The sequence below is a fragment of the Ursus arctos genome, unplaced genomic scaffold, assembly GCF_023065955.2.
Source record: "Ursus arctos isolate Adak ecotype North America unplaced genomic scaffold, UrsArc2.0 scaffold_12, whole genome shotgun sequence".
NCBI lineage: Eukaryota > Metazoa > Chordata > Mammalia > Carnivora > Ursidae > Ursus > Ursus arctos.
In genome coordinates, this window is record NW_026622786.1 from 16,851,648 (window position 1) to 16,879,027 (window position 27,380).

At 38.4% G+C, this 27,380-nt stretch overlaps 1 protein-coding gene across 1 annotated transcript in view; it reads left to right on the top strand.

Moving 5' to 3' along the window:
• The first annotated feature begins 2,814 nt into the window (after nucleotides 1-2,814).
• LOC113244888 (mitochondrial adenyl nucleotide antiporter SLC25A24-like) overlaps nucleotides 2,815-27,380 on the top strand; it is a 49,882-nt gene continuing 25,316 nt past the window's right edge. Inside the window, exons 1-7 of the mRNA XM_026484557.2 lie at nucleotides 2,815-2,994; nucleotides 7,159-7,285; nucleotides 8,289-8,376; nucleotides 14,925-15,036; nucleotides 16,282-16,437; nucleotides 22,253-22,405; nucleotides 24,880-24,987. Coding sequence (XP_026340342.2) covers nucleotides 2,815-2,994; nucleotides 7,159-7,285; nucleotides 8,289-8,376; nucleotides 14,925-15,036; nucleotides 16,282-16,437; nucleotides 22,253-22,405; nucleotides 24,880-24,987 — 924 coding nt within the window. The remainder of the gene's footprint in view (nucleotides 2,995-7,158; nucleotides 7,286-8,288; nucleotides 8,377-14,924; nucleotides 15,037-16,281; nucleotides 16,438-22,252; nucleotides 22,406-24,879; nucleotides 24,988-27,380) is intronic.

The window sequence follows — 27,380 nt, forward strand, 5'->3', positions numbered from 1 at the left end:
ATTATTCAGCTGCCAATGCATAAATGGTTCCTAGTGTAGGCTATAATATTTCTCACCAATATTCAGCATTCTTCCCTGCGGGAGAACTTGAAGTCAGGAGAGCATGTCACTTGTTTTGGTCAATAAAATAAACAGAGAAATTGAATATGTCGCCTACAGGCAGAGGCTTTAAGATTCACAGCCTGCTTTTCCATGCTCTTTTTTCTCTTTGCCACGGCTACCAATGCTGTTTCAGGTAGTGGCTACCTCAGTCCCAGAGTAAGGGTAGTGACATCCCAGGAGAAGAACGTACTGCTGACCTGTGATGGGTATATGTACAAATGAGGTATTCTCCCTGAAGGTCACTGAGATTCTGGAGTTGTTTGTTATCCCAGCATAACCTGGCTTATCCTGGCTGATATAACTCTATATTGTTCTTGAGATAAAAGCCAGGATTTTTAATGTGGCCTGTGTTTTTAATCTCAGCTTGTGCCATTCTTTCTGTTGTATATTATTCTCCAGTGGCGGTGGCCTTCTTTTAGTTCTTTGAACTTTCTAAGTTCTTTTCTTCTCAGGAATGTTAAAAATACAAGGAATGCTATTTTCCTCACTCTTAATGGGCAAACCCCTACTTACCTTTAGGACTTGGCTTAAATATCACCTAAATTCAGGAGGCCTTCCTTCATTCTCCAATATATACTATGGTCCCTGTTATGGTCTCATAGAATAATTACAAACTGAGTTGAGTGCAATTCTCCTTCCTTACACTCATCTCAGTTTGTAATCATTCTGTGAGTTATGATTTTCTATGAGTATGCTTTTAGCTGTGACAGAATAGCCCGCAGAAAGTGGCTTAAAAAACAGAGGTTTGATTAGTTTCCTGTCCAAACAGGTCCAGTGGAAACTGGTTCCAGAATTGTTTCACTGGCTCAGCAATGCGATCGAGAGCTCGGACACTTTCCATCCTTCTGTTCTGCCATCCTTAGTTTTTGTTTTTTTTTTGTTTTTGTTTTTTAATTTTAGAGAGAGAAAGAGAGAGAGAGGGGGAGCATTTGAGCAGGGGGAGGGACAGAGGAAGAGGGAGAGTGAGAATCTCAAGTGGACTCTCCACTGAGTGGGGAACCCAACACAGGGCTACATCTCATAACCCTGAGATCATAACCTGAGCTGAAATCAAGAGTCAGATGCTCAACTGACTGAGCCAGCCGGGCACCCCTCTGCCATCTTAAGGTTTTGACTTTCACCTTGTCTTGTCCCAACATCAGTACAGATCATAAAGAAACAATCAGCAGTGTAAGTTCACACGGAGGTGATTTGAAAACATGGGTCCGGGGGCGCCTGGGTGGCTCAGCTGTTAAGTGTCTGCCTTTGGCTCAGGTCGTGATCCCAGGGTGCTGGGATCGAGCCCTGCATTGGGCTCCCTGCTTGGCGGGAAGCCTGCTTCTCCCCCTCACACTCCCCTTGCTTGTGTTCCCTCTCTCGCTGTCTCTCTCTGTCAAATAAATAAATAAAATCTTAAAAAAAAAAAAAGACACACAAAAAACCCCATGGGTCCAGAATGATACTAATGGGACAAAGACTCCTAAATTTCTGCTCACACTAAAAATCAGATATGTGCATAAAATGTATTTTATTTGCCTAACCTGGTTTTTCTGATCTTTCTCATGAGTCCCACCTAGTGCATTAAAAAAAAAAAGTTAACCAAATATCTAATTTGTTTTAATGCTTGGTCTGGTAACTGATTAGTCTCTTTAGATAGTATTTATTTTCTTTTGGATAAAATGTGTTTGCTCACTAATTTTCTCTCTAGGAGAGAATCTGGGTGTCTGAGGTCCTAATGTGGTTTACTTGTGACTTCTGTGGCACTGGGGCTAAGGGCCAAACTGCCCGTTTAGATCCTTGGAGCATGCTAGCTGGCATCAGTTGGTCTTTTGTCTATGTGTTCAGTGCTGGTCTCCATTGCTCCACTGCTGTGGCTGGTCTGTTCTCTTGACTTGAGCAGTGTTTCTGATGGCAATCCTTGGTGGCTGCTGATTACCGACTCCTGAATTTCTTACCAAGTCTTTCATCTAGCCTACTGACCAGGGGATCAATCCCATTACACAAGAACAATGGGCTCCAAATTTCTTTGTTCATCCACCCACAATCTGTGTGCACTTATTTAAGTATTATATATAATGCAGTTGCCAATTCATGTTAAATATTAGAAAGCTTACTTTCCCCTTACTTTTAAAAATGTAAAAAGAAGTCTTACTATTTTCTCCTTTGGTTACTGAGGGGTTTGGATTTCAACAACCCTATGGGAATGAGAGACGAAGCCTTGGTGTAATAAGAAGAGAGAGAATTGGCCCAGGATTGCCCCATGGAGGCTGATCTAGTTAACTTTGGCTCTGAGCGCGAAATTGAAAAACAAAAACAAAAACCAAAATCCTCCCTTAATAACTCGTAACGATAGGGCTACCCTCTGTCAGTTTGGAGTTTGAATTAAGAATGTGCTGTCTGAGAATCCCTGGACGAACATTAACCTGAAAAACAACAACAAAAACGGTGGTCCCAAGCAGCTTTGCCCCCCGCCCCCCACGCCAAGACTGGCAGAAGCAAATCCAGAACCAGACCTTTTGCCCAACAGGCGGGATCAGACCAGCCGGCTGGCTCGGAACCCAGGGGCTTGGGAGCGCATGCGTTCCAGGGTCAGTTGCTGCGCTGGGGGCAGCCGGGCAGCTGCCGCCACCACTGCTTCCTCGGAGGCTCCCCAACACTCGGTCCCTGCGTTGGCAGCTCCGTCTGACGGTGGGGCTTTCCCACTATTCAGGGGAGCCTTAGCGCTCTGTGACCATGCTGCGCCGAATATCGGGCTTCCTGTTGCCCACGGTGGCTGGCCAGGGAGAGGAATCCGACCGCCTTTTTGAAGAGCTCTTCCAGAAGCTGGACCACCATGGGAATGGCATGGTGGACATCACAGAACTGCAGAAAGAACTGGAAGCTATGGGTATCCCCATGGGCCAGGACGAGGAGGTGGGCCGCGGTGCGTTCAGGCCGCACAGAATATGGGAGGTTGCAGGACCACGGAACCATTAGGAGGTGGGGGTGGGGCTGGGACTGGGGTGGGGACCGAGAAGACCCCCTCAGCCCTTCCTAACCTCCTCTCCAGGCTTGGAAATTCTTTCCCTGTGAGCTGCTTCACTTAAAACTGCCCCGCTGTTGGAACACTTCTCGTAAGTTTCTGTCCTAATAGTGACCTGCCACAGAAAACGTGTTGAAGACTTTACCATCTTGCCTAAGTGGGGTCAAAGCCATTGAAACTCTTAAAAGGCCTGCTTGCACCATCGCAACGTTAACCATACGTCCCCAGTGAGCTAAATGCCTATGGCCTGTGTTCAAATTCTGTTAGCTTTTGGGAACTCCAAGGGTCTGCCTTGATGGCCTGGGATGGCTCATTCTGCAAGGGCATCCCATAGCTTGGGCAATGCAGCCTGCACAGCCGTTTGCTCCAGAATGCTCCTGCCTCAGGGCTGCATCATGCCCTTTGGGGACACTCCTGTGTGTGCACTGGAGATGTTCTGATCCTAACACGTTAATTACAACCACGTATTTTCAGCTTAACCTAACACTATTGAAGTATTTATACTATACTGCAACAATATGCCATTTACTATAGCATAGAATTATCATTTAGCTTAATACTGACTGCTGTGTTCTCAGAGAAGCCCCACTTCCACAGTACATTTAACCAGCTGACCACCTAGAGTAAAAAAAAAAAAGTGTTTTAATTTAAGCTTCTCTAAGAGACTCTGAGGCCCAGCAGCAGCATGGGAGTGTTTGAAAAGGGGAAGGGGTCACCAGGTTTTCTGGAAATCTTTTTCTTAATGAGGTGACTTAATTAAATTCAGTAAAAGAAAATAACAATATTTAATAAGTTTCCATCTGGCAGGCTTGACTTAAATAATGGATGTGAGGTCATACAACATGGAGTCCAGACAATCAGGACAGTAGCATTTACTGTTAAGTCCATAATTCTTGGGATTTATAAAATGCATGGCAGAGAAATGGGGAGATAACTACATATCCTGGATAATGCTGTGTCACATATTGTTATAGAAATTGATGATTTGTTCCCTGAGGCCTACCCAACCACAGATGCCAGTCTTAATCATATACACTGTATATTGATTTCACTGGATTCTTTGTGTCCAAGGCTTTCTGCTGAGTTCACTTTGCATTATACAGAAAACAAACTGATGACTTTATGCCTTCCTTCTGAATATAGCCCCATAATCTTAATATTCCATTTCCCTCTAATAAAGATCTACGTCTTCTGTTTCATCAGACTGTCCAGAGGCCACTCTTTCTTCATTCCATTTATCCCAGTGGTTCTCAACTAGGAGTGATTGTGCCCCTCAGGGACATTTGGCATTTTTGACATTTTAGATGGCCATGACAGCTGGGGATGTGTGTGTGTGTGTGTGTGTGTGTGTGTGTGTGTGATACTAGCATCTAGTGAATGAAGGCCAGGGATGTTGCTACGGTGTACAGGAAACAAAAGATGATCTGGTCCTAAATATCAATAGCGTCGGGGCTGAGAAACTCTGACTTATCCCAGCCACAACCCCTCCCATTCCTTGCTCCTCTTCCAGGAGCTGCATGTGCCCCTTACTTCAGTGAGTGAGTACAGGTGAACTGCACTGAATTCCTTCACATTTCTGGCCCTCTTGTAAAATCTCCTCAGCTGTAAATTGGGACAATAATAGTGCCTAGCTCATAGGGTTGTTATGATGATTAATGAGCAAATAAATGAAAAATGCCTAAAATTGTTAACTGAACTTAAAGCTGTTAGTAAGCCTCAATAAATTTGATACAGAGACTATAATCTTACCTTTATTTACATCTATGCTCAGTTTCTTTCCACTCGTCTCAAGGAATGAGGTGTTTCTTCTTTTCAAAGTTGGTTCTTCCAGTTACATTGTCAACTTCGTGTCTTCTCCATCTCCTTTAAAACAGGAAAAGTACAACTTCTGTTATTCCCTTTCTTCCTCCTGTGTGTTCAAGCTCTTCCCCTCTAATAACAATGATCTTCCCATGGCCCTGGCTCCCCACCTAGCAATTGTCTTATCATTTTCCTCTGTATGTAGTCTGGTCTTTGACAAAGCTATGTCTTCGCTCCCTGCCTTCTATTCTCTGTGGTGAGGTTTCGGTCACCATTCTTTCCCTCTGTGAAAGGTCACTGAGGACTTCTGCATTGTGCACTTTGGCTCTTGGGCTCTTTCTGCGGCATGGAACACTGATGATGGCTCTTGTATCTTCTCTTTTGGCACTCTGTCTCAGGTCTCAGGCTGTTGCTTTTCAGATCCCTTTATGGACTCTCTTTTGGCTCACCCCTCGAACGCAGGTGTGCTTCAAGATTACTTTTCAAGCTTCCAACTCTCATCCTAGTGTGGGTGACTCACAAATGGATAGCTAGCCCCAGCTTCTGAGTCTCTGTACTTTCCCCTCTGATCATAGTCTTAGCTAAGTGTTCCACCACCAAGTCATTCTATATTCCTCCTTTTCCTTTACCCCAAAAAACATGCAGCTCATCACACGGTCCTATGTAATTCCTCAGTATATCTCATAACCAGTTCCCTTCCTCTCCATACCTATTGCTCCTGCTAAGCCCAGGCCCCCACCATCTCTCACCTAAGTCACTGTAATCAGTCTTATAACCAGTCTTCTTGCCTTTCCTCTTACCATTTTTTCCCTCAACATTGCCAACAGATGACCCTTCTAAAAGATACATCTGATTGTATCATGACCCTGCTTAAAATTCTTCAGGGGCTCGACAATGTCAGTGGGAAAATCCAAGCCTCTTAGCATGGTATATAAGATGATTTCTTGGTAGGTGTTAAGGCTGGTGGTGCAGTTCTCCACCTTACAGTTACTCAAAGATCTGGATTCTTTCCTTCTTACTGCTCTACCATCCTAAAGGGTCTCTCATCGTTACCTGCATTCAGCTAGTGAAAGTGGAATGAGCATGTAGGATTTTTTTAGCTAGGCCTAGAAGCGGTACACATTACTTTCCCTCTTACTTCATTGGTGAGACCTTGCTCACATGACCATATTTAACGGCAAGGGAGACTGAGAAATGTAATCTAGTGGTGTGCCCAAAGAAGGCAAGAAGGAATTTTGGTGGACAGCCAGTGGTCTCTGCTACATCCCTCATACTCTTGTAACTTTGTTCACCTTTCGCTACTCATTTTTAAAATATTCAGATGGAGCCACTTCTGTGATGATTTCCCTCACATCTTTATTACCCACTGAACTTGAGTGTTTTTTTCCTTTAGATATATTTTAGTTTATGATGTAATTAGTATTTCTGTTCTTCAATAAAACATTTATTATTATAGGAATTTTACAAAATATGTAGACATATTTCCCAAGAGTTCTAGTTTTTTTTTTTTTAATGTACAGCATCGCATTAGTTTCAGGTGTACAATATAGTGCTTTGACAATGCTACACATTACTCAGTGCTCCTCAGGAAAACTGTACTTTGAATCCCCTTCACCTATTTTACTCATCCCCCACCCCACTTCCCCTCTGTTCTCTATACTTAAGAGTCTGTGTTTTTTTGTTTTGTTTTTTAAATTTGTTTCTTTTTTTGTTTGTTTGGTTGGTCTCTTAAAATCCACTGACCTATTTCTACTTAGCCTTCTACTCTCTGGATCCATCCATGTTGTTGCAAAGGGCAAGATTTCATTCTTTTTTATGGCTGAGTAACATGTATATGTCACTTCTTCTTCATCCATTCATCTATCAAAGGAAACTCGGGTTGCTTCCATAATTTGGCTATTGAACCTTGAATCTTTTCTATCATAGTGGCTTTGGTGTGTTCCCTGTTAGCCTGTAAACTTCTTGAAGGCAGAGGTTATATCTGATTCATTTCTTTTTCTTAAGCATTTACTGAGTGAATACATGCATGACTGTTGAGTAGAAGTGTAGACTAGTCAGTTGCTAAACTTTTTTAAAGTTCCAATACTCAAAGATTCTATGTTTTTAGTGTTAGAAATTTTACTCTAAAACTAAGGTACCAATAATCTATGGCAGAATATCTAATTTATATAAATGTACACATGTTTAAACACTGTAATTTGTAATCTACCTTGTCTGAATCTCATCTCTCTAATACTCTTTCTTCTCTCTCATAGATATTATTAAAATCTGTTGATACTAACGCATGTAATCTATTGAAGCTTAGCACATTTATGCAGTACCTTAAAGATAATGAGAAGATAATGAGGTTGACTTTTAAGAGTTTGGACACAAATAATGATGGTATGTCATTATACGGTGAGCAATCATGTATAGCCAAGAATTAACCATATTTTAGTAAAGGTTTATTATTTGATATTTGGCTTCTGTGAAAAGTGATTAAAAATTCATTTATTTAATCCTGTCATTTGTTTGCCTGTTATTACTTCTAAGTAATATTTTTAAGTGATGTAATTTTTATTTGCATACTCTCTTTCAAAAACAACAACTGTCAACAGAAAAGCCTGTACCCTTTGGACAATATGCTTTTTCCCTTTGAATAATATAAATATCTAAGAGATATTTATAACATTTTGATAAGGTTTTTACATGAAGCTCCATGTGGCAATGGTGGGTAAGCCACATCTGGAAAGATGAGTGAAAGTTAGCTTAAGGAGGAGTGGGAAAGTGTTCCAGGCAGGGAAAATGGCTTGCTGGGAGACTGGTCACAGCAGGAGAGCAGGTCATGTCTGAGGAACTGGAGGAAGACCAGTGAGGCTGAGGCTGAGAGCAAGCGGAAGTTTCAGAGATGAGGCTAAGAAGCGGGCTTGGGCAGGATCATGGAGGTCCTTGCGGCCTGTGAAGGTTTCTGTACTTGATCCCTGGGGAAATAAGGTGGGAGCCACTGAAGACTTTTCAGTAGGAGGAGCAGCACCATCAAATTTGTGTGGAGCATGGATTGGTGTGTCTAAACTGAAATGGGATCAGTGGTGATGGGAATAAATAACTTGGGAGATGTTTACACATAGAACAGATCACATTTGGTGATTGAAATTGGTGAAGGAAAGGAGAGAGGCAAGAACAACTGGTTTGAGCAACATTGGAGGGTGGTAGTATTATTTATTGATACAGGAAATATCGTATGGGCTCTCCAGTCTCTTCTTTTTATCTTGGCAAGTAAAAGAGATAATTGGGATATTAATGTCTTACGAAATGCTGCAAAAATGCAGTGAATACTGCTTAACTCTTTGCCTCTGTATCTTTTCAAAACTTCCAGTTAATCTTTATTTTCTTTGTTCCTTTAAAGGAGTGATTGATACTTCAGAAATTATTGATGCTCTCGACTTAATAGGTATACAGATTTCTGAAAAAGAGGCAGTGAAGATTCTTGAAAGGTCAGCCCTTATATGTGTGTATACATTTAAAAATTTTTTTATTTACTTTAAGACCCTTTTCATTATAATAATGACAACACTGGAAACTTGAGGGAAGCATGAGTAATAGCTTATAATTATTGAGCATCTGTTTGGTAGCATTCTTCTGAGTACTTCATGTATATTATCTACTTTAATCCTTACAAGACTTTATAGTCAAAGTGTTACTTTCCTCATTTCACAGATTAGGAAATTTTTGAATAGTGAGGTTAAGTAATTTGCCCAATGTCAACATAATCTACCACCCAAATATTAACTCATTCCTGGGATAAGGCTACCTTGTTATGAACTGTATTTCATACAGGAAAATGTATAGAAAGATAAAGGTAAAAATTTAGCAACCATGGCTTCACTGGATTTATCATAGTTAACATTTTGCCATATTTGGCTCAAATTTTTTTGAATAAATAAAATATTACCCAGAGTTGACGTTTTCAATGTATTTCTAATACTCATTTTCATCCCTGCTGCCAGAAGTAACTACTATCCTGAATGTACTATTCATTCAGACTTTTATCTCTCTATTTGTAGGCATACGCTTAAAATATATGGTATTGTTTCTCATGTTTTAAGACCTTGAGTGGTGGCATACCACATATTTTTTAAAATTACTTTTTTTCTAAGCCTTCTATTTTTAAGATTTGTTGCTGCTGGTGTATGAAACTCTAGTTAATCATTTTAGCCACAGTAGGGGTCCTGTTTAATAAATATAATTCAATTCACTTATGAATTCTCCTGCTGATGGTCATTTAGGTTTAAATTTTGTTTTGTTTTGTTACTAATACAAAACAATGCTGCAGTGAATGTTCTTGTATACATCTCCTTGTATATTACTTACAGTAGAGTTGCTTGATTATAGGGTATGCTGACATTTAACTTTAATTACATATATCAAAGTGTCCTTCCAAGTGGTTGTACCAATTTAGCTTCCTACTAAAAATGTATTTCTTTTCAAATATTTGATACTGTAGGCTTCTAATATTTTAATATTTTTTCAAGCCAGTGAGTCAGAAATACTGTCCTATGGTTTTAATTTAATTTGATTCAATTTAACCATATTCCCCATTACTAGTGAGTCTGAGTATCTTTTCATATATTTGTTGGCCATCTGGATAATTCTCTTCTGTGAATTACCTAGTCATGTCTTTTGCCTATTTTTCAGCTAGATTGGTTGTCTTTTTCTTAATGGCTGGCAGGTGTTCTTTCTAAACCCTGGATATTAATCCTATGTTGATTATATGCATTGCAAATATCTTTTCCTAGCCTGTTGCTTACTTTTAAATTCATTTTTAGGTGTTTTTTTTTTTTGTCATTCAGCAGTTTAATATTTTAATGTAGTCTGATTTCTCCATTTTTTCCTTTATGGATATGCTTTTCACATCTTGAGAAATTCTTCCTTAGCCTGGGACATAAAGATATTAATCTCTATTTCTTTTTCTTACTTGAGAGAGAGAGAGTATGCACATTCCTGCGTGTGTGAGTGGGGGGGGGCAGAGGGAGAGAATCTTAAGTAGGCTCCCTACTGAGCACGGAGCCTGGGATATGGGGCTCTATCTAACCACCCATGAGATCATGACCTCAGCCGAAACCAAAAGTCATATGTTTCACCCACTGAGCCACCCAAACACCCCAAGATACTAAGCTATATTTCATTAAAAAAATGTGTCTTACATTTAGTTCTTTAACTCATCTGTAATTGATATTATGGTGTGAAATAAGGATCCATTTTCTTCTTTCTTTTCCTTCCTTCCTGCCTGCCTGCCTGCCTGCCTGCCTCCCCCTTCCTTTTCTTCGTTTCTCCCTTCCTTCCTTCCTTTTTCTTTTTCTTTCTTTCTTTCTTTCTTTCTTTCTTTCTTTCTTTCTTTCTTTCTTTCTTTCTTTCTTTTCTCATAGTTGGTTATTCTGTCATCTTTTATTAACTGGTCCCAGCCTCTTTCTTTCTTCTTTCTTTCTTTCTTTCTTTCTTTCTTTCTTTCTTTCTTTCTTTCTTTCTTTCTTTCTTTCTTTCTTTCTTTCTTTCTTTCTTTCCCATAGTTGGTTATTCTGTCATCTCTTATTAACTGGTCCCAGCCTTTTCCCACAGATTTTAAATGCTTACCTCTGTCATATTCAAATTTCCATCTGTGTATGGATGTGTTTCTGGTCTCTTTATTCTATTACATTGGTGTCTATTATACATCATTACCAAATGTCTTAATTACTATCACTTTATATATTTATTTTTCTGGTCAATGTGCGTTTTTGGGGGGGGGAGAGAGCGGGGCGGGTGGAGGGGCAGGGGGAGAGGGACAGAGAATTTTAAGCTGGTTCCACACTTAGCATGGAGCCCAATGTGGGGCTCAAACTCAAGACCCTGAGATTATGACCTGAGCTGAAATCAAGAGTTGGACGCTTAACCAACTGAGCCACCCAGGTGCCCCTTACTATCACTTTAGAATCCATCTTGATGCCTTGACTTTCCTCATCTTCAACAGTATCTGTGCTCTTCTTGGCCCTTTGCTTTTCCGCATTAGTTTTAGAATTGACTTATTTAGTTACATACACATGTGTGCACACAGACACTCCTTTTGGAATGTTAATTGGAATTGCATTGAATTTATAAATTAATTAAGGAGAGAATTGATATGCTTATGATGTTAAATTTACTGTTCCATGAACATTATATATATCTTTATTTAAATCCTCTTTTATGTCTTTTAATGAAGTTTTATACATTCTCTAAAATGGTCTTGTATCTTTAGTTGGATTTATATCTAAGTATGGTTTTTGTAACTTTTATAAGTGTATGGCTGAATTTGAGTTGTTTTCACTTCATTAGACCATTTGTGTCCATATTAATAAGCGATGCTATACCAAGAGCTAAGATGGAACACAGAATCCTTTCTGTGATCTGGCCCCTGTCTGCTTCTCCAGCTGCATCATCTCTACAAATTTTCTTCTACTCTGTACTCTAGGCTGACTGAGCTTCTTTCAACTTTTGAAAAACCATGGTCTTTCTATCCTCCAGACCTTGTACAAACTGTTCTTTCTGCCTGGAAGACCCTTTCAAACTCCTTCAACTGAATATCTCCTACTTACTCCTTAGGTTTCAATTTAGATGTGACATTAACCTCTGAAACTTTATCTTCCTGGTGTTTGCTTTTACAGCAGGTTTACAGAAGCTTGTTTGCCATACTCCCTGTTACCAGTAGACTGAAAGCTTCGTGAAGCAGGAACCAGAGTATATTATCTATTATTCTGTAGTCAGTGCCTACCATAGTGTCTGGCACATACGAGTAGATCAATACATGTTTTCTGATTCATTTAATGGTATCACAAGAGCCAACAGTGGAGCATGTCATATTTAATAGAAAGAGCCAGCAACATAAATATTGAAAATCATCCATTGGATCTGAAATTTGGGAGATTTCTGGAGACCTCAGTGAATGCATTTTCAGTAGGGAGCTAAAGAGTTGAGTCAGATTGTTATTGAGTGAATGGAAGGTGAGGATGTGGGGACCGTGAATGTGGTTTACTGATTTGGGATATTTGGATAAGAAGGAGAAGACAGTCAGGCAAGTCTTTTTATTTTTATTATTATTTTTTTAAGGATAGGAGAGATTTGAGGAGAAATATTGTTGGATATGCTGTAGAGAGAGGAGATAAGTGATTGGGAAGGAATGGGACCAACGGCTTGAGAAAGAAAGAGAGAGCGATGGAGACAGAGACAGAGAGTCCTTCAGTAAAAGTCAACATTTCACCCTCTAGGTCTAGAGCACAGGAGGTAAGGATGAAAGTGGGTAGGGAGAAATTTATTCATTTACTCAACCAATATTTATTGAGTGCTTGACATTCATCTAGATGCTAAGGATGTAGTAGCGAAGGAAACGGGCAAAAATCCCTGCTCTTATGTAACTCAGAATAAACAAGAGAAGAAAACAGTAAACTAGATAAACAATCTATGTTAATGGCGATTAGCAATAATCACCAATAGAGCAGGTGAGGGAAACAGTCTGTGTGTGTGAGTGGCACAGGGGGCTGAGTTTTAGACATGGTGGGTAGGGCAGATCTTGAAGGTGACGTTTGAGTAGAGGTCTGAAGAAGGTGAGAGAAGGAGCCATGATAATCTTTTGGGGGAAAAGCCTTCCAGGTAAAGGAAACAGCAAGAGCAAAGGCCTAAGTTGAGCAGTGCATTTATACGGTTGAGGCACTGAGAGGGGGCTAGTGTGTTTAGAATAGAGTGAATGAGGAAGAGGGTGCTAGGAGATGTTAACAGGAATCAGAGCACATCAGATCTTGAGAGGGAAATTATAAGGACTTTGGCTTTTACTCTGTAAGTCATTGGATTGTTTTAAAACTACATATGCCATGATTTAACTTAGGTTTTGCAGTCTCATTCTGTCTCAAGTGTTGAAAATAGTTTGTAGGCAGCAAGAGAGAAAGCAGGTAGACCAATCAGGACAGTTTTGCAATAATACAGACAAAATTTGAGGGTGGCTTATACCAGGACAGAGGAGGATGGATTCTGGATATGTTTTGAAATGTTGATATGATTTACTTCTGGATCACATGTGGGGTAAAAAGGAAAGAAAATAGTCAAGGTTAATGCCAAGAGTTTTGACTTGAGCATCTAAATAATGGAGTGGCTATGCATTGAGACAGATAAGACTGAGAAAAGGAAGTTTGGGATGGGGTGGTTATCAGAGTCTAGGTTTGTTCTTGTTCTCTTTTAGATGCTGATCAGACATACAAGTAGCGATGCCACGTAGGCAGCTTGAAACAGGGGTCTAGAGTTCAGAGGAATACTCTGGCAGAGATTTAGGACTTGTGGGGTTATAGATGATATTTAAAGCCATGAGACTGGAAGAGATGACCAGGGGGAGAGTATATACTCTGTGTCCTGGTATTCTTTAAAGTTAAGAGGCAGGGGATTGAGGGGGAAACCAGTAAAGAAGAGTAAGAAGGAGCAGCTAGAGAAAAAGGACAAGAACCAGGAGAATACTCTGTTCTGGAAGCCAAACGGAGAAAATGTAAGGAGGAGGCAGCTGTCTTTTTCAAATACTGCTGATAAACTAAATAAGATGAGGACAGAGACCAGACCACTGATTTTACACTGTGGAGACCATTGGTGAAGTAATGGTGGTGAGAGCCTGATGAGAGCAGGTTCAAGAGAGAATGACGAGGAGAAACTGGAGGGAGAGAAGATAGACAACTCTTTAAGAAGTATTACTGCAATGTGATGAGCACTGGGTGTTATATGCGACTAATGAATCATTGAACAATACATTAAAAACTAATGATGTATTAATGTTGGCTAATTGAATTTAAATTTAAAAAGTGTTGCTGCAAAGGCAAAGAGAGATAAAAGTGATACTGGGGAGAGGAAGGTCAACAGATTTTTTTTTTAAATGAGAATGCTTGAACACTCACGTTTTGGGGAGAAACAGGGTGACAATGGCCTGAGATTTAATGTCTGGAGTTGATTTCGTGGCTTGAGGAGATATTTGAAGGTTAGCAACAGAGGAAGCTGAGAAAGGGAGCTGACTGAGACAAGAAGTTGAACTTTTGGGAAGTTCATACTCAGCAATATATTTCACTATCTTTCTTCAAATTCTTAATTTCCTTCAGGGATTTGAGAAATTCTCTAATGGGAATTCTTTAAAATTCTTAAAATTGGCTTAATTATATTATTCCATATTAATGGAAGTTATACTTCTATGGGTATTTGGGTTCTTATGATATTTTTATATCTGAATTTCATGTCCATAGAAAGTGGAAATTGTCTTTTAAGAGCTGAATTACCAAGAAGGTAATTTTCAGTCATCATTCTGTTGCTAGAGAAGTTACAAGATGAGGTTTATCAGATGGAAAGAAGGGAAAATGTTTAAGAAGAAATGGGAGAAGATTGGGATGCAGGAATACCTGCATATAGTTTTGTAGTTCTTTATATTTCACAAGGCCATCATATATATAATCCCATATAATACTTTAAGGGTGCCTAGCTGGCTCTTCTGGGGGAGTGTGCAACTCTTGATCTCAGGGTTGTGAGTTTGAGCCCCATGATGGGTATAGAGCTTACTTAAAAATAAAATCTTTAAAAAAGTACTCTAAAGCTCTATGTTGTAGAACTTACTCCCATAGAAACTGAAGTTTCGAGATGTAGGATGCATTCTACATCACAAAAGTAAAAATGGACAGAGCTCAACTATAACCCAGATATTCTTTTTTTTTTTTTTAAAGATTTTATTTATTTGACAGAGACAGAGACAGCCAGCGAGAGAGGGAACACAAGCAGGGGGAGTGGGAGAGGAAGAAGCAGGCTCCTAGCGGAGGAGCCTGATGTGGGGCTCGATCCCATAACGCCGGGATCACGCCCTGAGCCGAAGGCAGACGCTTAACCGCTGTGCCACCCAGGCGCCCCATAACCCAGATATTCTGACTTTAAGAATATAAGATATCATTTTGATAATGCTGTTTGAAGTTTATGAATCATAATTTATATTTGAGCATATTCCTTTAAAAATATACAGCATGGATACTGATGGGTCAATGACAGTGGACTGGGACGAATGGAGGAAGTATTTTTTATTTAAACCTGCAAGAGATGTTAAGGAAGTTGCCCGTCACTGGAACTATTTTACTGTAAGTGATCTCTTCTTTAATATTTGTATATTTTATACCATGAGTCATGGGCATAAAATGTAACATGTTATAAACTGTTTGAAAATTATGGGGCCAGAATATTAGCTAGTGAGGTTTTGTTGATTAAACAAGCGATGATATAGAATGTTATTTCCTTACAAATTTGTATAATGTGAAGTATCTGAAGTGACAAAGAATATTTACTTCAACCAAAGTTTCAACTTGCAAAAGGCACCCATTTGTTGGGAATAATTATGCACTTAACAGTTAATTACTCCTACGCAGCACCATTATTCTGTATTATAGTTGCTTATTTTCTTGTCTGAAAGTAGGGACTGTGAATTGCTGATTGCTGTCACACAGCACATTCCCAATAAATATTTGTTGGATAAATGAATAAACCATAACTGGAATTCCTTTGAAAGAGCACTAAGGTTCTAGTTTTTTCACATTCATAGGCCCTCAAAAAAAATCCTACTTATGATTCATGTACAGCAGAGCTTATTGTCTGCTCTGGGCACCACATGGGAAGGTCCAGGGTTTTTTGTTTTTTTGTGTGTTGGCGGGGGGAGAGTTGGCAATTCTACTGCAAGTAAAGATATAAAAGGAAACTGCTTCCAAATGTGTGCTTATATTTCATATTTGTTTTGTTAGAGGTAAAGAGTCTGACTGAACATAACATGGGGATCCACTAGGTCTTGAACACTGGAGACACTTTTACGTTATTGCCAATTAAATAGTTATTTCCCTAGTAGTTTATTAGCCTGTATCTCACCACAGCTACCAACATTTGGTAGAACCTGATGGGTTGTTCTTTTTTGTATTCAATCTTTGGCAAATAATTTTGAATTGAAAATCGTAATAGACTTAAAAATGGCAAATGTAAAGATTATTCTAAACATGATAAAAATATTATTAGTTTGTTTGTTTATTTATTTATTTATTTTGATGGGCAGCAAAGCAAGGTTTATTGAGTGATAGCAAAGTGATAGTACAAAGCTCTTAAGGAGGGAGGGGACCCAAAAGGGTTGCCCAAAATATTATTAGTTTATAACTGATAGTATTCCAAGCTAATTTATGAGTTACTTAAAATATATGGGTTGGTGAAGCACAAAATTCTAGGAAAGGCTGATATTAATTTACTGTGGAGCTGAGATGTATAAAACATTATTTAGATCTTATAAGGAGAGAATGTACTCATTTGAGATCTAATTATAATGTTATTTATTTATTTTGTTTTAATAGGGAATTGATATGGGAGAAAGATGGACTTTTCATGATTTAACTGATGAAGAGAGAAGCTCTGGCCTGTCATGGAAATATCTGTTGGCTGGAGGCATAGCTGGTACTTGTGCTCGAACATGCACAGCGCCATTAGAGCGTCTAAAAACCCTAATGCAGGTGTGTTACATAGTTCATGTGCATATTTCTGAGTAATGTGAATAATATTTGATGCTTTTCAAAAGAGGGGTTTCAGAGGTCTTAACCTGATTCCTTGATATTGTCATGTAGAAATTACTTCCTTGCCAGTAATCTCCTAGACTCGTTTATTCAGTAGGCTGCCAGGCACTCAACTCGAGGGTGCAAAAAACAAATAGTACACCCTTCTCATCCATATGCATTTTGGAGCTTAGTGATGGAGGCAGATATGTAAATGAATAACTAAATACAATTTAATAATCTAGCACTAGTATTCTAGGGAGGGCAAAAATTCGGAAAGTCTCCTTTTTCTGTGGAGTAGGGGAAGAGGATAGACAATACTCTGATTCTCTCCGTGGGTTAGAAGTTGTGACACCAAGAATCAGAGGCTGGTCAAAGAGTTGCTCTCCCCCTCTTTATTCCTTAGCAAATACAAGGCTCTATAGGTGGAATTCTTCAATTGTCTGAAAAGTTTGGGGTCCTAGAGCTGTTGTGGTCCCCTTGAAGATGGTGCAGGCCATGGAGGGATTGCCTGAGTGTGGTGGCCAAGTCTCTGTGGTTTTGGCCGCACAACTGAAACAGAGGAAAAGGGTTTCCATTCTTCCCATAGTTCTACTTAGGGCAGAAATTATGAGCATATGACAACATTCAGTCGCTCTCTCCTTTTACCTGTCTTGGGTCACCAAGTAAAAAATTTCTCCATAATTTTTATATAAAATATACAGAGCAAGGAGGCTTACCTGGCTGGCTGCTAGTGTTCTGTGTTTAAGGCAGGGGATAGAAGCATGACTAAAAGCTTAGAGAGAGAAAAAACATATCATCTACAAAAAAAATCAGAGTGGCATCGGATTACTCAAGTTACAATAGATGCTAGAAAATAATAGAGTAATGCCTTAAAAGTTCTGAGGGAAAGCATTTTTAGCCTTGGTGTCCATGCTCAGCCAAATTGTCAATAAGGGGAAAAAGAAAAACAAAATAATGTTTAAAGTAGGTTCTTTTATCATCCATTGTGTTTGACATTTGGTGGGCTCTTCCTAACTATAAACTTATGTTTTCCCTCAGCATTAGTATAATTTATGATTTCTTTCCTAATTTTCTTTCCTCCATTTTCTTTCTCTGGGATTCTTATTAGTTGGATGTTGTGCCTTCTGGATTGACCTGCTGTACATCTTTTCATAGATATATTCTATCATTATGTCATTTTACTCAACATTCCGGGAAATTTCTTCCATCTTATTTTCTAACCCTTCTGTTGAACTTCTTATTTTGGCAATCACATTTTAAATTGCCAAGAGCTCTTTTTATCCCTTCAATTGTTCCTTTTTCATAGTATATTTTTCTTGTTTTTTTTTTTTATTTTTATTGATTCAGTATCATCTTGATTCTTTCTGACATATTAGAGGGTCCTTTACGTTGTTTGTTTTAGTTAACTATGGCTTCCTGAATTGTCACTATTTTCTCTGGAATTAGTTTGATTAATGTTAGTTTTAGATTTTTATGCTGCCATTCCTTCCCCATATATATGGTGATCCTTTATTGTTCTTCCATATTCAAAATAAAGGACTGGATATTTTAGGTAGCTGTATAGATTTCTTCTGCAGTTGGTTGTGTTTTCTAGCTATGTTTCTCCCACAGAATTTTTAAAAAATTAGATATAATTGACAGATAACATATATATTAGTTTCAGGTATACAACATAATGATTCAGTATTTGTACAACTGAAACACAATCATCGTGGGAAGTCTAGAAAGTTGCAATTTTTTTTTTGTGATGAGAACATTTAAGATCTAGTCTAGTAGCAACTCAGGATTTTTGCTGTCAAAGGAGTTTACACATCCTGTTTATTTGCATTCTTTCCTTGTCACCAAGAGAAACAAGCAATGATCACAAGAAGTAAGTTCTCTGTAAATCAGTTTCTTGAAAACTCCACAACTATTTTTGTAGCCTTGTTGTTTGTTTTGCTAGCTGCTCTTTCCCTCTATGTGTGGCAGTCTCAAGCTTTTACACTGCACCATACTTCCTCAGACTTCTCTCATCAAGCTGGCGTACTAGGAGACCTCCCAGGCCTTGCCTTCTCCTTGAGGCCTATCAATTTTTCCTTTATATATCTTGAGGCCAAAAGTTTGTATACTCTTGGCAAATTGAATCTTTTAGCATTGTGAAGGACCCTCCAGATCTTTATAAATGCTTTTAGTTCTATTTTGTCTGACATTAACATAGCCATACTCCCTTCTTCTGTTTAGAGTTTGTGGGATATATTCATTGTTATTCTTTTACTTTTAAACCTTCTGTACTTGTGTGTTTTAGATAAGCCAGTTAAAGCAGCATATGGTTGGGTTTTGTTACATTTTTAATTGGAAGATCTATTCCATTTACAGTTAATGTATTTATTGGTATTTTCATTTAAACCCACCATCTTATTTCATACTTTCTATTTGCCCTGCATGTTTTAATATCCTCCTTCCTTTCTTGCCTTCTGTTGTATTTAAAAAAATCATTCTGCTTCCCCCCCCTCCATTAGTTTTGTTGTTGTTTTCTAAAATATTACTTGTAGTGGTAATTTGCAGGCAAGGATGATGACATCCAACTTCAGACTAGATTTCTGTTTGTTTCTGTCAGGTGCCTGGGAGTGCTGTCAATCTGGGATCACTCTAATTCAAGTTTGAGTCTTGAAGTTCCCTGGACCACCCAGGTGATACAAAACCATGCTGCAAGTCCTTGCAAAGGCTGGTTTCTTCTGGTTTACACTTACCATGAGGGTATAGCCCTGCAAGTCCCCATTTAAAGTGGAGGTGGTATGTGAGAAACTTATACCTTTGGTGGGCCCTGGGATTTATATTTTGTTCTTTGTTAATCCTGTGAGGCTATCAAAACAACTTAATTTCACAACTGTTTCTTCTGCATTCAGAAATACATTTGAATGCTAATCTTACTTTTCTGTGTTTTCTCCTACATATTGGCCCTGTAATACGTCTCTGTCTTGTTAGCTCATGGATACCTTTAAGAAAACTTTAAGAAATATATATTTCATCAGCTTTTTTCAGTTGTCCTTGGTAGGAAGTTCATTCCTAATTACTAGTTTGTCATTACCATAAGTGGAATTCTAAACATATTTTAAGGTTTCTGATACATTGTCAAACTTCCTTCTAGGAAGATAATACCAACTTGCACTTTTCCTAGCAATGTGTAATATTACCTGCTTCCCTGTATCCTCACCAACAATAATATTATTTTATAAAAGATTTTGCTGGCAAGAGAGACAATAACCAGAATTTCTAGAAGGATCTAAATACTGGAATGAATCCTGTCACTTATATTTTTACCTTACTAATGGCATTTTTGACAACTTTGGAGAGAGTTGGAGTACACCCTTTTCAAAACTATCAAGGTTGTTAATATTACATTCTGTTCCACAATCATATTGACATCCTCAAAGTTTTGTCAATGGGGTGATTTTAAATGTTTAAAATTAACAAATACCATTTACATTCTTATGATGATATAAATATTATGTATTGTAAAGCCAGCTGGTGTGTTAGAACTATATTTCTTTCACTATGGATCTAGTGCCATACCTCCTTGTGGTAGATTGCAAAGATAGATTCCATAATTCTTCCCACCTTTGCAATGACTTTGCTACTCCTCCCATCAAGAGGTGGAGTTAATTTCACCATCCCTTGAATCTGGGCCAGCTTTGTCCAGGGATGTTGTGTGACTTGGAAGCCTAGACTTCAAGAGGTCTTGCAACTTTTGCTCATGCTGGCTTAAGTGCCCTAAGACCATCCATAATAGAAGTCTGGACTAACCTACTTGAAAATAAGAAACCACATGGAGAGAGAGATGCTCAGCTAACAGCACCAACACCAGCCATATGCCTGAAGCCATCTTGGACTATCCAGCCCCTGTCAAACTGCCAGATGACTATAGCTACACAAATAACCACAGGGAAGAATAGCAGAAGAACCACTCGCTGAACCCAGTCCAATTGCTAATCCATAGAATCACCAGCAAATGAAATGTTTGTTGTTTCAAGCCACTGAGTTTTTTAGGGTGCTTTGTTACATAACAATAGCTAACTGATACACCATTTTATGTTACTCAAAGGAGAATATTTGCAAAAACCCAAATCACATCATTACTTAACTTATAGGAGGAGTGATTTTAAAAATATTTAACAACCTGTGTAGATGAAAGAATGTCAGAGAGTCTGCAGTACCAATAAAGATGAGGGTATGTGGGGTCACTTTTGGGCTGCACTGGCTGATGGTGGACTGTCATAGCCTCTGGGGTCAAATGGATGCCTAGCATTTGCCTGTCAAGGTGCAAATGCCATAAACAGTGGTACTGTCTCTCCTGTCTTGGTCTGGACTTGCTCTTAACAAAGAGGCCCAGGGATGACACAAGAGAAGACAGGCATATAGACTGGTTGGTGGTCACTGGGGCAGGTACCTCTTCAGAGTGGAGCCCACCTGGGACACTCTGGAGCCAGAGTGACTGCTGTTGTAGGTGGTAGGTATACAAGGGCTTAACTTAGTGATTGTGAATCAGCCAGTGCGGAATTATTTCCTTATTTTATATATTGGCTGACTATCAGGCCTCCTATACAGATGTATTGTATATTTAAGGCAGACATATTTATTATTGTGGCTGTATAATACAGCTATCATTTTGAGTTTAAATGTCTGTTTCTCTTCAGTAAATAGTTGGTAATGGTCTTAGCTGCAACTGACTTGGTGATTATCCTCATTCTGGTTCTTTTTCAAAATTAAAAAATAAATTTAGTCAGTTTTTTCCCCCTCTTTTCTTCTTCATGTATGTATTGTAGGGATCCTGCTGATTTCCTCCATGTTTATTAAATATTCAACTATTACACTGCAAGGGCTGCCTGCCCAGGTCCCCAAAAAACAAATAGCTCTTTATTTATTTTTACACTTTTATTAAGTAACCTCTATCCCCCAACACGGGGCTTGAACTCACAACCCTGAGATCAAGAGTCTCATGCTCCACTGACTGAGCCAGACAGGCATCCCCCAAATTGCTCTTTAATACCTTTTATTTTAAAACCACTTTTGCATCTTCTCTTACTGGACTGTATTTGTTGAATTTGTCCTTTCTTCCTTCAGTTATCTTTACTCACGTGCTGAATCACATTGTTCTGGGCTTAATTTTTCTTTTGCTCTATGCAATATATCCAATACATAGGGCGCAATATATCCAATACATAGGGCATACTCTCTTATGTTCTCTCAAGGCTAAATTGGGTATTTGTTTTCCAGTGTATGCCCTGGAGTAAGGTCTCAGGTCTTTTGGCCACAAAATTAGTTGGATTCCATTTTTTCTCTACTCACACTGACCATACTGATCATACTTGTTAGAGGCCTCATAGCCCCTTGTTAGCAATAAATCCTCTGAGTGTCAGTAGTCTTAACTTCTCAGGAATGTTATTTCCCTGATTCTTCTGTTTGTGTTTATATCTCCCATCTTTTCATGATGGGAGAACCATTTGTCCATCCGCCTGAGGAGTAGGAAACAAAGCAACCATGTCTATGGCATGTTTATTCATGTCCCATGTGTAAAGTGTCCCCCTTCATAAGCTATAGTGCCGGGATCAAAATAAACATGCTTCCTAACCTGTCTAATCACCAGAACAGCTGCTGTTTCCCCAATAAGAGAGACTTTCAATATCCAGGGAACTTTAACTCTTTCCTGCCCACCACATAAAAATGACAATATGCAGTTTTCAAAGTTCTCCAAATCATATTGTCTGTTTTCAAAATTCTTCCTTTCCTTTTCAAGGCTCAGAGTTTAGAAGCAAAGAACGTGAGGATAATAAACCGTTTAAGAGAGATGGTCAAAGAGGGTGGAGTCATTTCTCTATGGAGAGGAAATGGTGTGAATGTTCTCAAGATTGCTCCTGAAACAGCTGTTAAGGTCTGGTCGTATGAACAGGTAAAGCCATACTACCTATGACATTTACTTACAAGGAAAAGTTATTCAATTTTATTTTTTTAAAATTGCTTCAGATTATTATAAAACAAAGGGAGACAATTACTTATATTGGAACGTTATTTTAATATTATTATTTTATTTTATTTTTAATTATTTTTTAGCTTTATTTATTTGAAAGAGAGAGCAAGAGCACCAACATGAGCAGGGAGAGGGGCAGAAGGAGAGGGAGAGAATCTCTAGCAGACTCCATGCTGAGTGCAGAGCCTGATATGGGGCTGGATCCCATGACCCTGAGGTCATGACCTGAGTCGAAACCAAGAGTTGGACACTTAACCAGCTGAGCCACCCAGGCACCCTGTTATTATTATTTTAAAATTATGCTGTTTTTAAAAGAAAATTCCTTCTTTTAATATTTCCTCAATAAAAGTTAGTTTAAATAATTGCTTTGGGCATCTACATGGAAACTTCACAGCAGTATACTAAGTTCACTGAATTCCAACAGGAATATGGTTGAACCAAGTGAGAAAAAATGAAACAATGGGACAGAGCCGGGCTTTAGAGACCACAGACTTGTATTCGCCCCATTCTAGCTGTGTGAACTTGGATAAGTTCCCATAACATCTCTGAACTTCAGTTGGCTCATCTGTAAAATATAGAAAATAGTATCTATTTTGCAAGTAGCTTGGTACATCATAAGCATTCAAGAAACAGTGGTCCCAAGTATTACATAAAGCATAATGTAGGATACTGTGGGTAAGTTCTACAGAGGGACTCAAAATAGGTTGAGGGGCTAGGGATGGCCTCATCAAGGAGGTAACATTTAGGTTGAAACCCAAAGGGTAAGTGGAAAATTTCCAGTTGAAAGATAGAGAAAAGAATATTCTACCCAGAGTGAACACTGTGTTCAAAGCCCTGAAAGCAAAAGAGCAAGGTGTGTTCGAGGTGTTAAAAGAAGCTCCCTATGGCTAGAGTGGTGGTTGTGGTTAAAGAGGCGGCTGAGGAAGCAGACAGACAAAGGGAAGAGAGGCAAAAGCATATGCAGGGAGAATGGTTGGGACAATATGCAGTAATCCAGGTGAGAGATGAGAGTGATGTCAGTGGAGAGAGACAAGTGTACAGATTCTGCAGATATTTAAGATGTGGATAAGATTTTGTTATAATTGTTTGTGGAGTGTAAAAGAGAGGGAGATGTCACTCTGGGGGTTCAACTGGGGCCATTTATTGTGATGGGGAACACTTGGGCAGGACTGCCATGTCAAAAATCCTCAAGGGCACCATTTGCAGTATATTTTTGGGCGGCAGGATGTGTGTGTGTGTGTGTGTGTGTGTGTGTGTGTGTGTGTGTGTGTGTATTTAGTTTTGGGCATGTGGACCTTGAGGTGTCCATATTAGTTAGGAATCTTTAAGTCATAAATAACAGGAAGTGTGACTCAAACTGGCTTCCATAATAAATGGAATTTATTTTCTCACATTTAGAAATAGGGTGGACTTCTGGTGAAGCTTTATTTATCAGATCAACAGTGTCACCAAAGACTGCACACCATCCCCATCTCTTCTCTCTGACTTCCACTGAGTTCTTTATCCTAAGACTTACTCTTTTTGTGATTGAAAGGTGAATGCCAGAGGCTTTCAGGGTGTAGCAGGAAGAGAGCTAACTCTTCTTGTAGTTCTCTCAGAAGAGCAAGGAAGCTTCTTTTGGGAAGTCTTCCTAAAACACTTCCTTGGGTCTCACTGGTTCAGATTGTGTCATTTATCAATCCTTGAACTAATCAGTATTTCAGAGTGATAGAATGTACTGATTGGCTTAGAACAAGAAGCTAAAATACAGACCAAAATAAAGGCCAAGGAAATATTCTACAGAAAATCTATTCTTTAAGGAAAATTTTACTATCATTATGCAGTAATAATGACAGCTCCCACAGTGTCCATGCAGAAGCATGTTGCACGTCTGCATTATTGTATTTAATCTTCACAAAAATCCTGCAAAGTAGGGACTGCAGATATAATGATGACCAGTATGGACAAGGCACTTAACTTCATTTTCCAGATGAAAAAACTGAGTTATAGAGAAGTTAGATAATTTATCTTGGATTACTCAGTAAGTGACCTGGCCAAGATTGTTTGTGATGTCATGTTGCTTCGTTAAAATTGGATAGGGTTGCCACCGAACTTACTACATAAGGTGTTTAGTTGTTTCCATCTCATTGGTTCCCATTCCATTATAATAATTCCTTATCATAATCAACACTTGTTGAGTGTCTGCGAGATACCAGATCTTATTCTAGGCAAAAAGACATACAAGCTGAAGTCTCTACTCTTAAGTTTGGGGCCTCCTATCTAAAGGGCATGACTGTATTTAGGTCCTTGGTAATGTGCATTATGATTTTTAACAGGTGTTCATTGATATTAAATAAGTTTGTATGCCCTCTGGGACTTCTGAGTATTAACATACCTTTGAACTCTTATTAATACAGTATAAGAAGTTTCTTTCTTCTGAAGGAGCCAAATTAAAAACTTTTGAGCAATTTGCTTCTGCTTCTTTGGCTGGTGCTACTGCACAATCTCTTATTTACCCCTTGGAGGTAAGTGCTGTTGAAAGAAAATGATGTAATTGCTAATTTTAATGAAAGTTATGGCTATTTTTTTCAAATGAGCCAGAATCCTCTTACAATTAGTAGTAATTACATTGAGTAGGGAAAACTTATTGCCAGGGCAGTATCACCAGAGCTGTGACATCTAAACTGGCATTTCTATTACTGTTCCATTTTTTTTCATTTTCCCTTCTGTATGAACATTAAAATCGGCTTGCCAAGTTTCTTTAAAAACAACAAACAAAACCAGTTGGGATTTTTGACTAACTGTACTGAAAGAATTTTGGGAAGAAATGACAATTGTAACACTGAATCTTTTTGTCCAGGAAGGAGGTATCGCTCTCTCTCTCTTTAAATCTTTTTTATATTCTTTGCCAAGGTTTTACACATTATGAGGCTTTCATATTAGTGTACCTTTGTGATATTTATTACTATTAATGTATTCCATTATATTTTGCTAATGTTTATTGCTAGTATATATGAAAACTCTTGGATTTTAACTTCCATCCAACCACTCTACATTACCCTTATTAATTCTAATAATTTGGAAGCTTTTCAGGTTTTTCTCTTAATCATTGTTTTTCTGAAATTTCACCATGACATGTATAGATTTGGATTCTTTTCTTCATAGTAGTTAAATTTTTTTCAGTGAAAAAGTTGGCATTTTTGTGGTCCTGGGAAATTTTTACTATTAAATTTTGGATTATATTTTTCTTTCTTTCTTCCTTTTTTTTTAAAGTAGGCTCCATGCCCAGCACGGAGCCCAACATGGGGCTCAAACTCACGATCCTGAGATCAAGACCTGAGCAGAGATCAAGAGTCTGACACCTAACCGACTGAGCCACCCAGGATTATATTTTTGTATTTGATCTTTCTATACTCTCCTTCTGTAACTCTTCTTAATTCGTTAATTATTCCAGTATAATTAACATACAGTATTATATTACTTTCAGGTGTACAATATGGAGATTCAACAATTCTATACATTGCAATGCTCATCATAATAAGTGCACTCTTAATCCCCATTACCTATTTTACCCATTGCCCCAACCACTTTCCCTGTGATAACCATCAGTTTGTTCTCTATATTGAAGACTTTTTCCATTTGTCTCTTTTTTTCCTTTGTTTGTTTTGTTTCTTAAATTCTGCATATGAGTGAAATCATTTGATATTTGTCTTTCTCTGACTGATTTATTTCACTTAGCATTATACCCTCTAGATTCATCCATGTTGCAAATGGCAGGATTTCATTCTTTTCTGTGGCAGAGTAATATTCTATAGTATGTATATATATATATATATATACCACTTCTTTTTTTCCCCCTTTTTCAATTTTTTATTTGAATTCTAGTTAGTTAACATAGAGTTACAGCACTTCTTCTTTATTCATTCATCTATCTATGGACACTTGGGCTGCTTTCATAATTTGGCTATTGTAAATAATGCTGCAATAAACATAGGGGTGCATATATCTTTTCGAATTAGTGTTTTTGTATTCTTTGGGTTAATACCCAGTAGTGGAATTACTGGATCACATGGTAGTTCTATTTTTAATTTTTTGAGGCACTTCCATACTGTTTTCCACAGTCGCTACACCAGTTTGCATTCCCAGCAAAGGTCCACAAGGGTTCCTTTCTCTCCATATCCTCGCCAATAATTGTTGTTTCTTGTGTTTTTGATTTTAGCCATTCTGACAGATGTTTGGTGATAACTCATTGTGGTTTTGATTTGCATTTCCTTTATGATTAGCGGTGTTGAGCATCTTTTCATGTGTCTTTTGACCATCTGTATGTCTTCTTTGGAGAAATGTCCATTCAGGTCTTCTCCCATTTTTAAATTGGATTATTTGGGTTTGCACGTGTGTGTGTGTGTGTGTGTGTGTGTATTTGTATGTGTATGTGTTTTTTATATATTTGGATACTTACCCCTTATTGGCTATGTCATGTGCAAATATCTTCTCCCATTCAGTAGGTTGTCTTTTAGTTTTGTTGATTGTTTCCTTTGCTGTGCAGAAGCTTTTTATTTTGATGTAGTCCTAATAGTTTATTTTTGCTGTTGTCTCCCTTGCCTCAGGCGACATAGCTAGAAAAAAGTCGCTATGGCCAATGTCAGAGAAATTATGGCCAGTGCTCTCTTCTAGGATTTTTATGGTTTAGGTTTCACATTTAGATCCTTAATCTATTATGAGTTTATTTTTGTGTATGGTTTAAGAAAGTGGTCCAATTTCATTCTTTTGCATGTAGCTGTCCTGTTCTTCCAAAACCATTAACTGAAGAGACTGTCTTTTTCCCATTGCATATTCTTGCCTCCTTTGTTGAAGATTAATTGACCACATAATTGTGGGTTTATTTATGGGCTTTCTATTCTGTTCTATTGACCTATGT